This window comes from Drosophila guanche, unplaced genomic scaffold, assembly GCF_900245975.1.
Source record: "Drosophila guanche unplaced genomic scaffold, DGUA_6, whole genome shotgun sequence".
In the NCBI taxonomy this organism is placed as follows: domain Eukaryota; kingdom Metazoa; phylum Arthropoda; class Insecta; order Diptera; family Drosophilidae; genus Drosophila; species Drosophila guanche.
The window spans coordinates 2,018,206-2,033,073 of NW_022995745.1; the positions used below are offsets into that span (position 1 = coordinate 2,018,206).

Genomic DNA, 14,868 nt, shown 5'->3' on the forward strand with positions numbered 1-14,868 from the left:
CCCTGTTCCAGTTTTGATTTCGGGTTTGAATTGTTGCTGGGTTGGTGGGTTGGTTCTCTGCTGTTTCTGATTGTTTGTTGGTGGATTGTTCTCCGTGGTGTTCTCTGTTGATAAGAGTGCATTGGGCCTGACCCATTTTCCACACTCGTGTATCCGTATCCGTGTGCGTGTAGTGCATGTGTGTGTGCCTGCCTCCACATGTTTTTTTTTTTTTTTTCGTTGCACAACGCAGTTTGTGCTTCATTCTCATTCTCATTTTTATTCTTATTCTCATTTTTTTGTTTTTGTTACTTGTTCTCTTTTGGTTTTTATTTTTAATGAAAGTTATTGTGGCTGCCGCTGCTGCTGCCGCTGTTGCTTCTATCTGCGGCGGCAGCCCTTGCGGCTTAATCAACGCAAATGAGGAATAAAAGTACACAAAAAGAGAAGAGCCGAGACGAGGCCAAACCTCAGGCATAGCAACAGGCTGCGCTGCACTCTGTCCCTGCCACATCCTGCTTGTGCTCCATGCCTACCTCGTGCCCCCAAGGGTTATTGTACTGTGTACCCCCCTCCCCGACCAAGCAGTCCGTAAGGACACAATAAATTCAGGGCAAGCCCAAAAAGGGCAGTCAGCGAGCAGCAGGATACAAATATTTCATAAGTTTTGTGCCAGAGTCAGAGCCGGAGGGATCCCCTTGCCCACTGCACCGCCACTGTTTTATTTAGTGGAATGAACACACACACAAACACACACACATGTAGTCGAATAAATTTATTTGTGTGCATACAAAGAGGGGCATAAGCAACGGCAACGGCAGTGGCAGAGATGGCTGAAGTGTTGTTGCTGCTGCTGCCCGAGTGTCTGCCCTTTTTATGAGCAATTTGATTTATGCACTGAACAAACAGACACCCAGAGAGACACAAATACAGACAGGACAGACAGACACTGGGGCAGGCTGGCTGGCTGGCTGGCTGGCTGGCTGGCAGAAGTTGGCAAATGTGCAACAATGAAAGTGCAACAATTTGTAGTCTGTAATGTCAATTCAAGCGAAATCAATTGTGTTGTATGCCACACACACACACACACACACACAAAAACACACAACACACCGCACACATAAATAAGTAAGCGCAAATTGATGCAAATACGATGACGAGAATCTAAATGGAGGAACCCCCTTTGCCCAGCACCCACCCTGCATGACACATAACCGAATCAAAAAGGATATGCCAGTGGAGAGGAGAGAGACAGTTAATTGAATATTCTATTTATGAGATATTCATGAGTGAAGAAAAACTGTGTGGAATATGTATGGCTCATGGTGGAATATTTATGTACATACAAACATATTAAAGGAAATATAAATATACAACTGCCAGCAGAGAATTCACTTGGATTATTACCACCGTTAATGTGGATCTTCACCCTTCAGGTACGTATTTTTATCAACTGCTCCGTAAACATAGTCAGCCAAATAAAATTCTAAACAAATTCCTGTGATAGATGAGGGTTTCCATTTTGCTTTCGCTAATTATTTCCCTGTAACATGGCCAAAAATAGCAATCGGCAGGGCAAACATTTTCTACGGAAAATTGTAATTGGAATCATAATTCCGGAAAAACGTTGTACTTTTCCCTTCCCTCCACCCAGCGCTTTTTTGTACCTTTCGCAAAAATTAAAATGAATGAAAATTTGAGGTGTGAGGGTGAAAGATAAAGATACAAATACAAGATTTCCAAAGAACTGGGGAGCCAACAATGCAGGGGGGGGGGGCCTCTTCAATGGAACACAAATAAATTATCAGCGGAGGAAAAAACATAGACAGAAGACGGCCAGGCCAGCAAGCAGCAGCCAGCAGCCACCAGCCAGTAGAAGCGTCCGCGTCAGAGCTTCCGATTTGTTCCGTGGAAAATGCAAATGGAAATGGAAAATCTAAGTAAATTTCCGTGGCAAAAAAAAACATACATACACACAAAAAAAACATGCAGAAGTCTCGACATAAGACCATGAGATACCCTCTATTACTTTTTCGGGCTGGAATACAAATATCTCTCTGGGGAAAACTGGAAATATTTCCATAATCGGACGAATATCGGAGTCCCACACCCTCCTCGAAATATTTATAGCAATTATTTTTTGATGGAGGGCAAAATGTACACATACATACATATGTACATACATAGGTACATATTTCCAACGAGTATTCATTCAGAATATTTTGCATTGCCACCCGCGTGCCCCTCCACACTGCCCTTTGGCGTGGCGATTAAACAAACAATGAACCCGCGCCATCAGCTGTCTGTGTGTGCGCGACTGTGTTTGTGTGGGTGAGGGATTGGGAACAAAGATTTGTGCAATGGAATGAATGGTAATACAATTGGCCAACATTGAGACAGACGGTTGGTGTCTGGGAAGGCCAGAAGAAAGAGTAGCAGCAGCAACAACAGCACCACCACCACCACAATAGGCATTTGGCAAAGGGAAAGCGTTTTTCCTGGGCCTCTCTGCCAGTGCCGCCTGTTGGCCGAAACTGGTTTTTGTGGCCCTTGCTTGCAAAACACTACCCAGCCCCGGAAATCACTTTCCCTAATGAAGCGAGACCCGCACACACCAACACTACTAGAACACACACACATGGAAGAACTGTTACAGTTACGATTATAAGCTGATAACAGTGTGCCTCTGCCTGGAACGAAGAAGGAAGAAGGAGGGTGAAGGGTGCGAAGGCTGAGTGTGACTGGAACAGGAACGGGAATGAAGTTGCAGTGCATTGGAATTCCAGAGTGTGTGGGAGGGATTGGGCTGGATGGGCAGGGGGCGGCACGTGTTGGCAAACATAAACACCCACACAAAAACGCACTCGAAGATGCAATTGCGGCACACACACTCCTATACACACACAAACACGAACGCCTGCACAGCTCTGACGAAATTTCAACACACACCCACACTGCTTCCTATGCACACACGCACGCACACTCATACCAGCAAAGAAATACAGGTTGAAAACACGCACGCAAAAATATTTCGGTGTATTTTTTTTTCTTCTCTTATTTAGTTGTTTGTGTTGTTGTGTTTGTGGCAACGCCTGCAAATCGCTCTTTAGCAGGCAATTTATTTGCCCCCGCAGGCCCCCAGGCGTGACACTTCCTTGCATTTTAGCTTTTCCAAATAACAATAATAACAATATGGAATTTGTTTCGTGGGACACTTACAAATTCTAGTTGTTCTGCCTCCGACGCCATTATTGATGTATCGAATGTTTATATGTATGGTTTTTTGATCTTGTATTTGTTGGTGATATTTTGTTTGGCGAATATATCAATATTGATAATTTTGTGGCATATATCATCACTTTTCGGAACTTTGAAAAAAATTCGGCTCTATTTCTGTGTTGTTTCGTTGTTCGCGCCGTTTAACATTTATCTCTCATGCCACCCCGTCTACGTCGTCCTACTTGCAGTTGCAATCGAGCGCCAGCGTTGCCAACTCTTCGGCTCATAAAAAAGCTAAGAAAACATTCGAAAAAGCTAGAAAAGGCCATTTTAATTGCAGGTAAAATAAATAATCAGAGTAGGGAAACGATATTTTTATTGATTATGAGATCAAATGCAAAAAACGGAATTTTGTTCGTCTGTGTAAAAGCAGATGACGGGACTGTCTTGGCATGTGCGTGCAAATCGTGATGTCTTGCATCAATGATAGATTTATTATTAAATCAAAAGCATCGGTTTCAGGTAAGCTTTAGATTCTAAAGGCTCCCAAAACTTTGAATGCGGCATCGAAAATCATAAAGTTACCTGAAGTTGCCATACTACGCCAATTTTTCTTGGAAAATAGCTGTTATTCAGCCATTTTTCAATTTATCCCGCATTTGCCAAGTAAAAACCGCTAGATATAGTAGGAAAATAGTAAATTGGCAACACTGTCCAGCATATGCAAACGCAGTGAATGTCAAAGCGGTATGGTCAACAGGTAAAACAACGCAGAAAATCCAATCATGCAAGCGCCGCCCCTCCCCTTTTACATAATATACCTTGATTGTTTCCGATTGTTTTGCGCCACGATAATTCTGTGTGATGTTGCTGGTCGTCTGTATTCATGTTGCTTGCAAACCGGTTGCATGTAGTCTGTGTTGAGCATGGGCGTTTTATACCCTATTTGTTCAGATTACCAATTTGATTAATAACTTTACTTCAGTACAACCTGTCATTAAAAAATTGCATAGAATCACCATTGAATTGCTCTGAGGCACTTATCTCGAAATTCCATTCATTATCGACTCTCATACCAGGGGTATTTACAGTTTTGTTTAAAAAAAGTGTATAAGCTAATTGAGGTAGCGTCCACATACAGGCCATTTTGGTCAACATGCTGCCAAGCGCCACCTCGTTCAGCAAATACACCCCTACTATCGATAGTATCACAACATAAGAAATCAATACTGATTGGCTGGTTGCAGTGTTGTGTTGTTGGCGCCAAATTCAAAAGACATTTCTTTTTAATATTTTTTAATAAATAAAACTAACTAAATACAAGAAAAAAAATAGGTTTAGCTGTTCGTGTTCATCGTAGGTCTAGACTCTAGAGCCTAAACTTTTGATGGCTCCTCGGCGGAGCTGCCGGGCGAGGGCGTGATCTCCGCCTGAGTCTCCACTGTGGCAGGGGCGGCATCAGTAGGCTGCTCGGCCTCCTTGACCTCTGTGGGCGCACTCTTGGCTAGATCGCCGGGCGAGGGCTTCTTGGGCGCCGGCTTGGAGCCACCAAAGATGGCCTTCTCGATGCCCAGAATGGGTGCCTCAAAGGCCAGTGTCGCGAATATGGAGGCGGTCAGGGTAATGCCAAAGTCCTGCCACCAGCGGAGGATCTGCAAGCGAGAGTCATAAGAGAAGATCCCAAAAGAGAGATCAAGTCACTTACCGCATCGTAGTTGGAGAAGTGAGTGTCGGTCTGGAGGCGGGCTGCGTTCACCAGCTGGACAATGCGATGGATGACGTACATGCAGTAGGTGAGACGACTGAAGCCGGTGAAGAAGCTCCACGAGAGGAAGTCGTTTATGAGGCCGCCATGGCCGTTGTAGCAGGCCCACACGATCCAGCCGATGGACAGGGCCCACGAGCTGCGGCTGAGGGGCTCGAACAAGGCGCCCTCGATGAGCGGCGAGTCGGGTGTGCCGGGCAGGATTCGCCAGTAGGGACCCCACATATCGGCCAGCATGGTGCCGATAGCCACCGTCCAGCCAATGACCACCCAGACCTTGGCCAGCGGGATCTGGCGTCCGCGGTTGCGCGTGAACAGGAAGTAGCCGAAGATGACGCCAATCAGCCACGTGGGAATGCGCGTGTGCGTCGGATAGTAGGTCATCTTTTGGCGCAGATCCACATGCTCGTCCTGCACGCGGAAGAGCGTAAAGTCCTTTATCATGAAGGTGGCAAAGGTGCCGCCCAGGCAAATCAGGCCAAAGATCGAGATGGGTATGAGCGCCTTCTTGCCCCACTTCCACAGTGGAATGAGGAACAGCGGCGACAGGAAGTACAGTTGCGTATCGACAGCCAGATACCAGGATTGTGAAACGCACTAGGGGAACACCAGGAAGAGATTCAGAGAGAGAATTTTGGGGGGATCCAGCATGGCGCACTCACAATGTGATAGGGATAGGCATAGTTCTGAATGTAGAGGAGCGTGGCCCACCAGGAGTCTTCGCAGCGCTTGTCCTGGGTGCCCAGCTTGAACCACATGGGCCCCTCGCCGGAGTACTTGTACAGCGACATAATGTAGAGCACCACCACGGCCACCACGGGTGTGAGGCGAATGTAGCGATGGAAGTACATCATGGGTATGTTCAGCTTGCCCTTGGTGCGCTCCAGCTCACGGAAGGCGCCCCAGCACATCAGCAGGCCGGACATGAAGAAGAACGTGTCCACGCAGAGGGAGCCGTTCTGGACGAGCATCGAGTAGGGTGTCTCCACCCACGTGTAGAACTTGTTCCGATTGATGTGCGGCAGATCGTAGAAGGTCATGTAGCCGTGTCCGAACACCACCCACATCATGCTGAAGCAGCGCAGACCGTTCAGGCAGTGGATCACATTCGGGTTGTTCACCTGTCGCACCGTAAAGATCTTGGGCGCATTGTGCAGCACCGAGAAGGCAATCAGCAGCGGCTTCTTGGGAGCTAACAAAAGAGTATTAAATGAAATGAAGATTCCTCTGGGGCTGGCTCGATGATGTGCTTACCCTTTTTGCGTGTCTGCACGTAGTCGTAGACACTGCTGGCAACCATGAAGAACACAATCAGCGAGAAGAAGATGCTGTGGATGAAGGATAGAGGTGCATCAGTGTTGTGCCATTCAATTGCCCTCTCATTGATTTATTTAATTAGAAAGGGTACTTCACACACGTATCACGAATGGCAGGCACTTCATTGCCCACTTTTATCTTATCGGCCTGGGGGGACGGCCTATTGTTTTCGGTTTTGACAGTTCCACTTTTAATTTGGCATTGCCAAGACTTCCTGATTCCGGATTACCCGTGTGATTACCTCCTCTCAGGAGTGCACTTACATGGCAAATATATCAATTCCGCGCAGCTGGATGGGTGCATCGTACTTGCATCGGGCTTCGGTGACCATGTTGTATGAAAAGTCAACAACATCGTCGCCATAGAAGTGGGTGATCACGTTCCTGAGCAGAGTCTCCGTTTTTGCGGGGCTGCAGGTGCTGGGCACGCAGATGCCAAGCTCAAAGACCTCGGGATCGGTCTGCCTGTAGCTGATGCGAGACTCCTTGAACTCTTCGCCACGTTGCTTGACTTCCTTGTAGAAGAGGGTAATGTTCAGGCTGGCCAGGCAGTACTGTCCGCGGATCTCGTCCCCGTAGGTGCTGGTGGCCGCCACGCACTCCTCGTACTGTCCCATGCTGATCGAGTGGCCCCAGAAGAAGCCCATGGGCAGGCGACCCCAAGTGTCGGGAACTGCAAAAGGAGAACCGAGTGTGAGTTGTGGAGTTGTGTCATCGCCGCAATGCTTAATCTCTAATGCCCGAGCAACCATGGCTGGGCTTATCGATGTCGTTGGATGGCCCCCACCTGCATTTGGGGATTTGCAGCGATAAGCAGAGTGGACATTGGGTTCTGGTTTCTCCGGTGCTTTCTTGCATAACATTCACTGATTTATAAGCCCCATAAAATGCACTCTTTGATTAACAATCACCGGCTGAAGGGGTAATCTATGATTGCCAAATGCATGAATGGAACCACAACCAGGCGGCAGTCTATCGGAAATCAGATTCAGTGGAAGCCCAGAGAGTAGGACTCCTTGTAGTTCTCTCCTATATTGATTGATCCCAATTGCAGGCACTGTTAACACGTTATCATGATTGGCCAGATCTTATCGCCCCCTAGAATGTATTGGGGCCAATCAAATTTTGATTTGTTACGCGTGGATTAGTGGGGTATCTTGGTGGGTTAACGTATGGCAATCGAATTTATAGCCCATCATAATAGACAAAAACGAGGCTAAAATATATTTATGAATGGGCTGGGCCCAGAGGGGAAAGCTAAATGGAGGTTTTTTTCAGGCAAAAGAGGCAATAAATGTGGGAAAAGAAATTCCAATTCTAATTCAAAGATTGAATGATCTTCAACGCAGCATTAATCGGGATAAAAGACAGGGGAAAAAGGCAAACCGAGAAGCGCTAACCGCATGACGCGGCACTGCGTACTCACAGAAAATGAACGCATCAAACATTATTTCATTTCACTCCAAAGACAGGAAACCTCTCTCCTAATCAATGAGGAATACCAAGAGCTGGATGATCATTAAAGACCGATACTCAGTGATACTCATTCAAAGAGAACTCTCAAAAAAGAAATAAATGATCAGTTTTGTGCTCACATTCGAGTGCCCATTCCTCTGTGTTGACGATGGCATCCCGGATGCGGATCACATCCCGTTCGCAGAGATCGTCATTGTAGACACGATCCTTGTACTCGCTGATGGCTGTGGCGTCGCGACGGCTGCGCGACCCTTGGGTGGCATTGGCAAGGATGGCCTGATCGGCGCCCAGGACAAAGAACTGATGGGCCATGCTGCTGTCCATGGGCGAGGAGTGGCCGGTGAGCAGCTGGCTGGATACTGAATCAGCGGATGCCGCCGCAATCAGGAGCAGCGGCAGCGCTGCTGCCAGGACATGGAGACGTCCCATAATCCTGCGGGGGAGTGTCTGTGTGTGTGCGTGTGGATCCTGTGGGTTGTTCTGCTCGTACAACTCGACTCGACGCGAGCGCGCTGCGTGGCGGTGCGGAAGGATTGGATGGATTGAACTGAGTGGCGATCGGCGGGATCGGTGGCTTTTATAGGCTATCGATTGGGCGGTTGGTAGTGGCTAATGGCCAGTGGTTGGTGGACAGCGGGTGTAGAGTGGGGGCACTTGAGTTGCCGGCAAACTGCGGCGATGACCAAGCACCAACCGAACATGGAATCTATAAATATTTCCAACATAGATACAGGTACAGGTCTCTCGCTCTCTCTCTCTCTCTCCCTCTCTCTTAGCCACGATAAGACGACGTTAGAACGCGTCTCCTAATCAATTGACTTGCATTGGCTCCCATTATCAAGGTGCTGTGTCTTATCTGGCTCTTTGGCCTGGCCTTTCTCGTACAGAGGGTCTCCGTTCTCCATACGGCATGGATTTAGCTGACGGATTTAGCTGCGCAAACGGACAATCATAAATCCATGTCCATGCCCAAAAATAGTTATCGCCCAGACCTAGGCGATTGCAGACAGTTCATGGGAACGATAAGCCGGCCAAATGGTCATGGATCCCATGACGATCCCCACCAAGATTTGCTTTAATTAAATTAATGAAAATTGTTGCTTGGGACTTTGAACGCAGCGGACAACAGACAATTATCGGATAATTTCGGTTGGCCAGAGATATCAGAGAGATAAATGAAACGAGGGGAAACGATATTCAAGGTCGATGTGAAAATAGGAGATAAAGGGGCTTTGGTTTAAATATGATTGCAAGATTTGACTACAAATAAACCCCCTTGAATAGAGAGGGAAGGACAGAAAGAATGCGCTAAAATAATCAACTAAGAATAGTTTGGTCATGGTTAAAAAATTTCAATACAAATCGGTGGAGTAATAATTAAATAAATGATGCAAATTCCAAAATAAACAGAGCCCTCAGCCATCGATCCAAGAAATCTTCTATCAAGAATCGTAAATCAGATTCTGAGGAACCCCAAAGGGTTCCATATAGGAAGCAAATAGCATCAATGGCATATGGAGTGGTGCGGGTTGTGGGTTATGGGCCATAAAGCACAACACAAAACAACGTTAATCAGAGACATTTATTGTATTAGGCAATCGCTGGTGACGGTATCTTTGATCCGGGCCATCCATCCACTTTGGTGGCACTTCGGACACTTCGCAAACGGCATTGCCACTCCATTAGGGACCCACCTCGACAATTTATGTGACAGTCACTTGAGATCGAGTGCAAAGCGCACAGGAATGTCCACTGTCCACTGTCCATTGTCCACGATCCGATCCTATCCGCGTGATTACAAATGGAATAGTTGGTGTCGTAGCCTGTGAGTTGTTGCTTTTGGTGGGTCCTTCAGTTCCGCCATAATACCCATAAGGGACAATCTTATCTGAAGATAAACCTGCTTACTGTCTGCGATTTGGACTTTCATTTGTTATGTGCTTGGGCTGTGATTAAATGGATTTATTTGTGGGATTTACAAGCTCAGGAAATAGTCATAAAGCATGGAGAATGTCGCTGGGGCGTTCTGTTGATCCTTCAACACCTTGAGTATCTGGAGATTAAAGTGCAAGCAGGTTTGTGTTTTGTTTTGAAGGTAATCTTGCTTGCAAGGTCGCCACATCGCCTGATTTCCACCTGTGGTTGAGTTGTGGACTTGAGACCCCCCCACTGAAGGTAGCTGCTGAAACAGATGTGCTTCGCTTCGCTTCCCTTCTCTCCAGTGTGTGCCTGGCTATCAAAGATCAGATCCGATTTGATTCGATTCGATTCGATTCGGTCATTCATCGACAACGAATCGAAGTTAACGTCAATTGGGCGAGGGGCCACTTGAAGCCTAGAAAGTGTTTTCGACACATTATTTATAGATGTTCCATATGACGATGGCACGGGTTGATATTGATAGTACGGATAATTCCCAGTTCTTATAAATCGTATTGGACTTTGAACCTAAACAGCTGAACAGAAAAACAGAACAGAACAGAACAGAACAGAACAGAACAGAAAAGAACCTCCTCCCGTCTCTCCCGACTTCCGCTTGGCAATATCGTTTGTGGGGCCGAAAGTGATACCAAAAATGCAGTAAATCAAGTGGGGACCGGCACCGGGACCGGGACCGGGATCGGGGCTAGTGATTCAGCGATCCTCCATACTCTGTAAATCAGCGGATTGTATGCCTCGTTTGGTTTATTCCTCACCCACAGCTTATCGCGGGACTGTGTCAGTTTGGATTTGGAATGTTATTCGCTGCGAGTGCTTATTCAATTGCCTGCTACAATTTTTTGGGGTTTCAGGCAGACCTATATAATCTTAATTTAATATTCAGATAGAAATCAGCCGATTGCTGGACCTATACTCATATTCATCCACTTGAGCAACTGCTACTCCTCCTAGCAATCCAATCTCCGTCATAAGTTTGTGTTATGCGGCAGTGCCCCTCGGTCTGGGCAGTTTGAAACAAAAAGAGAATCAAGTGATTTCGTTTTAATTTCATAATTTTTATTTAAATTAATTTATTTTACACTTCCAAGCAAAGTATTTTTAGTTAATTACAGTGGTGTTTGTTTGTTTGTTTTGTTTTGTTTTTTCATTTGCTGTGATCTTTTTTGGGGATGGGTCGGGTCAGGGGCAGGGGGGAATGGGGTCATCGTACGACAAAAAAATAAAAGGGAAATTAAATTAAATATAAGAGATAGAGATTGGTGAAAACAATTATAATAATCATACAATACAAATACAAATATATATATATAGGCATATATATATATATATCTATACATATTTATTAATTAATTAATAATTAATAATAATAATCATCGTAATAGTAGTAAAAAAAAGTGTATGTAATTGTATTGTGTATAATCAGAATCATGCAATTGGATAAATGTATACAATATACTTTTTTAGAGGGTGTTTTTATCGTTAAAATTAATGAAAAACGGCATCGTCTCACAAATCGTCTATCGTCTAATCGTTAATCATTTATCGTTTTGTAATCAGTTATCAGTAATCAGCGGTCATCGGTCGCCGCATCGCATCCTATCTCATCTCTATTTTACATACAATCAGTTATCAACGGTTTGATCATCATTCATCATTCATCATTCATCTTTAATCGCTATAATTATTTGTAATCATTTTGTTAATATTACTCGTACCCATAGTTGTTAGCTGTTTCTGTTTTTTGTTTTGTTTTCTTGGTTTTTGTGGTTGTTTCTGTTTTTTGATGTCGTGTTAGAACTAGTTTTTACTAAGGCTTGGTTTACACGTGACTTAACTAGGCTTAAACGGTCCTCCTTCTCCTCCTCCTCCTCCTCCTCAGAGCACTCTTCCTGCATACTTCCTCCTTTGTTTTTTTTTTGTTAGGTTTCCCCTTTCTTTCATTTTTTTGTTGTTGTTTGTTTGTTTTCGATATTACATTTTTTGTATGCATAATAATATAAACGCTGTTTTCTAGCAAAGTGTTCTCCACACTTCCATGTTCTAATCATGATCCTGAGGCCTCGATTCCGTCTCAATAGAATGAGACACTCATTCTCATATACATATATAATTTACAATCGTTTTTTCTTAACTAATTCCTTGTCATATAAAGGTTGCATGCGTTGGTGTGTGTTTAGTGTTTAGTGTTAAGTGTCTAGTGTGTGGTGTATGTGATCTATATATATAACATGTATTTATGTATGTGTATATAGATTTGTATTTATATAGCGTTTGTGTAGACTAAGGCTCTTAGGGGGCTAGGGGCTAACTCCCGATTCGCGTAATGCTTAATGCGTTTTGTGGTTGCTCTCTATTTCTGTTCATATATAATTGTAATCACAAATAGTTTTGGAATATGCTCTCGCTTTCTCAATATCTCCTACCACTCTCCTCCTACTCTACTCTCCTTCGAACCATCTCCTCTCCATCTCTTCTGCATCGCTTGCCATAAATTTAACGAATTGAACATCGACTTTTTTCACACTCTCCCACTTTGTTCATCGCTGCTGACTGTACTTAAAACGTATAACGGTTTACATACAATAAAAAAAAATTAAAAATATATAAATAAAAACACATAATAAAAACAGAAAGTTCCAAGCTTAATCTCCCTCTCTCCCTCTTTCTTTTTGTGGCTACTGTGTGTGTGTTACTGTTGTTGTTTAATTTTTTCTTTGTTTTTCTGCTGCTGCTCCGCTGCGCCCGCGCACTGTGCGGCACCGTCAAGCGTCCACGTCCACCACGCGGCGACTGCGCGTGAAGGCAGCGTCATGTTACGGTTTCGTTATCGTAATCGTTAGGTTATCGATTGTTCCATACATTAAAAGTACAAAGGCATACGGCGGCAGAGCCCTGTGACTTGAGTATGTTTAAGTATTTTTTGTTTTTGTTTTTGTTTTGTTTTTCCTTATACTTTTTTTTAGTTTTTTGCTTAGTCATTTTTTTTGTTTTGGTTTTTTTTTCGTAGTTCTTAATTGGTTTTTTTGTTTTTTGTTTTCTTTTTACACATATATTATAATATTTACTTTAACAATTAACTTGTTGGATTTTTTTTTGGTGTCTGTTTTTTGATTGTGTGCAGCGCAGCGCGGGTTCGCATTCAGTTTGATGATCATCTACATATCACTCGGATCTGATCTCTGTGTGTGTGTGTGTGTGTGTGTGTATGTGTGTGTTTGTTTTTCGTTTCTTCTTCTGATCATCTGTTTCTGATTCGGATTCTGTCTCTGATTCTTGACTTGACGGCAGTGGCAGTGGGGCGCAGGAAGCGCAGGACTCCTCCTTCTACACTCCTTCTCCTCATTTCTTTCTATGTTTCTATATATATACTACATACATATGTATATATTGTTTGTAATTTGTTGATACTACGCGCGCGGGTCCTCTACTACGTGGTTTAGTTTAAAAAACACACACAAACTAACTAAAATATATACTATATATGTATATAGTAGATGTATGTGTATATATATGTGTATATGTTCCGATATATGTATATATAAATCTGTATGTATAAACGCTTTCTTCGTGTAGATCTATTCCTTATTTCATAATGCGACACTAGGGCAAATGGATTTCTTACAAACGTTTTCTTTATCTGCTTACGTGTATGCCAATCCGCTCCGCTTCGCTCCAACGCGGTTTGGCCACCAACTCTAGGATAACTACCGGACTACATAATGTATATATATATATATATATATTCTTGTATATAATGGTTTAATGTATATATTTACAATTAAAGATTAATGTGTTACTTGCTCGTGACGCAATTGAAGGCATTTGTTATGCGCAGTTTAAGATTTTATGTACTACAATGCTAGGTATTTATAATGTACAAAACTCTCTCTCTCTCCCTCCCCTCTATATATATATATATATACTCGCTTTCGCTTTCACTTCCTGTCTCTCCTCCTAGTGTACGTACTTTCTATCTATCGAATGGTAGTAGTAGTAGTAGTAGTCTTGGGCGGCGGCAACTGGTGTACAAAAAGAAAAACACAGTTTGAAAACGAAAACGAGGAGCGCACGCACGCGCACTCCCTCTCCTCCTTCTAACACACTTCTAACAGTACAAAAACATTTAAAATCTATTCTAGAAAGAACCCGTCATCGGTTGCTGCAGATCCTCCTCTCCATTTTGGGTATATGTAGTCTATATACCCATGGCTTATCCTACGTTTTCTAGCATTAATAAATAGCATTCTCCATGTCGTGTATATCGCATTGTATCGGTATTGGAAACGATTGGGACTCCTTTCGAAACACTTTCCACCTTCTCCGCTCGGCTCAGCTCCTCTTCGCTCTGTTTGTTTGCTTCAGACATCCAGTTTGTTTGTTGTTTGTTGTGGGGAGCTAGGCTGTGTTGATTTCCGTAGCTCCCCTCTCCATATTGGCTATCACAAAATCAAATACTAAGTTCAAGATCCTTAAAGTATTATCTGACGCATTCACCCACTGGCACGCGCACATTCGTTCGCTGTTGAGTTTTGTTATTTCTGCTTAAGACTATGTAAATTTTGAATTGGGTTTGGGCATTGGAACACACACTTGGGGAAAATCACAAAACGGGGAAAGGGGGAACCGCAAACGGAACCCCCTGGTGCACACAACACTACAAGACAAAAGACAAGACACACACACAACATGCAACACACACACGAACATCGATTAGGCTTACAAAGAAGGCGAAAAAAACACACAAGAACAATTCGTATGAAACAATTATATTACAAGCTACAACGTGGTTTACTTTTTCTTGAATTTTGTTTTGTTTCCTTTCCCTATAACCTAAGTATCAAAGTATATATGTATATATATATATATTTGAAGTACTCTAACGGCTTACAAAGCATTGTGTCTATTGCTATTTTGTTGCACATGTTTTGTAATGTTCATGTTCATCCTGATTAATCCTCTGCCAACCATCTACCTACTCCTCCTGGTAACATCATCGAATATTTTGTTTTGTTTGTTTGGTGTCTTCGATTTCATTCATTTGCAATTTTTGTATATTTTTTGTTTGCTTTTTTTTAGTTTAATTTAATTTAAGGTTTTATGTGGCATCGTTTTAACTCATCCTGATTCTGATTTCCTACCCCAGCCCAGTAGAGCCCTAACACTCATCCACTA

General features: G+C 43.7%; 2 protein-coding genes across 2 annotated transcripts in view; both read right to left on the bottom strand.

Moving 5' to 3' along the window:
• The window catches only part of LOC117581507 (tyrosine-protein phosphatase non-receptor type 9), a 28,156-nt gene extending 24,769 nt beyond the window's left edge, over positions 1-3,387 (bottom strand). Inside the window, exon 1 of the mRNA XM_034268781.1 lies at positions 3,199-3,387. Coding sequence (XP_034124672.1) covers positions 3,199-3,228 — 30 coding nt within the window. The 5' untranslated portion in view covers positions 3,229-3,387. The remainder of the gene's footprint in view (positions 1-3,198) is intronic.
• A 1,139-nt stretch (positions 3,388-4,526) lies between these two features.
• On the bottom strand, positions 4,527-8,292 carry LOC117581508 (nose resistant to fluoxetine protein 6). The gene is made up of 6 exons (XM_034268784.1): positions 7,875-8,292; positions 6,544-6,952; positions 6,218-6,291; positions 5,626-6,155; positions 4,904-5,560; positions 4,527-4,850 (listed from the first exon to the last, which is right to left on the bottom strand). The coding sequence occupies exons 1-6, from the start codon at positions 8,182-8,184 to the stop codon at positions 4,575-4,577; spliced, it is 2,256 nt and encodes a 751-aa protein (XP_034124675.1). The 5' UTR covers positions 8,185-8,292; the 3' UTR covers positions 4,527-4,574.
• Between the last annotated feature and the right edge of the window lie 6,576 nt (positions 8,293-14,868).

Bases quoted from the DNA above. Each gene is read 5' to 3' on its own strand.
- LOC117581508 (XM_034268784.1), bottom strand. From the start codon at position 8,184: ATGGGACGTCTCCATGTCCTGGCAGCAGCGCTGCCGCTGCTCCTGATT. The intron at 6,953-7,874 runs GTGAGCACAAAA...CTCCTTTTGCAG, and splicing joins AGAGGAATGGGCACTCGAAT to TTCCCGACACTTGGGGTCGC. The intron at 4,851-4,903 runs GTAAGTGACTTG...TCTCGCTTGCAG, and splicing joins ACTTCTCCAACTACGATGCG to ATCCTCCGCTGGTGGCAGGA.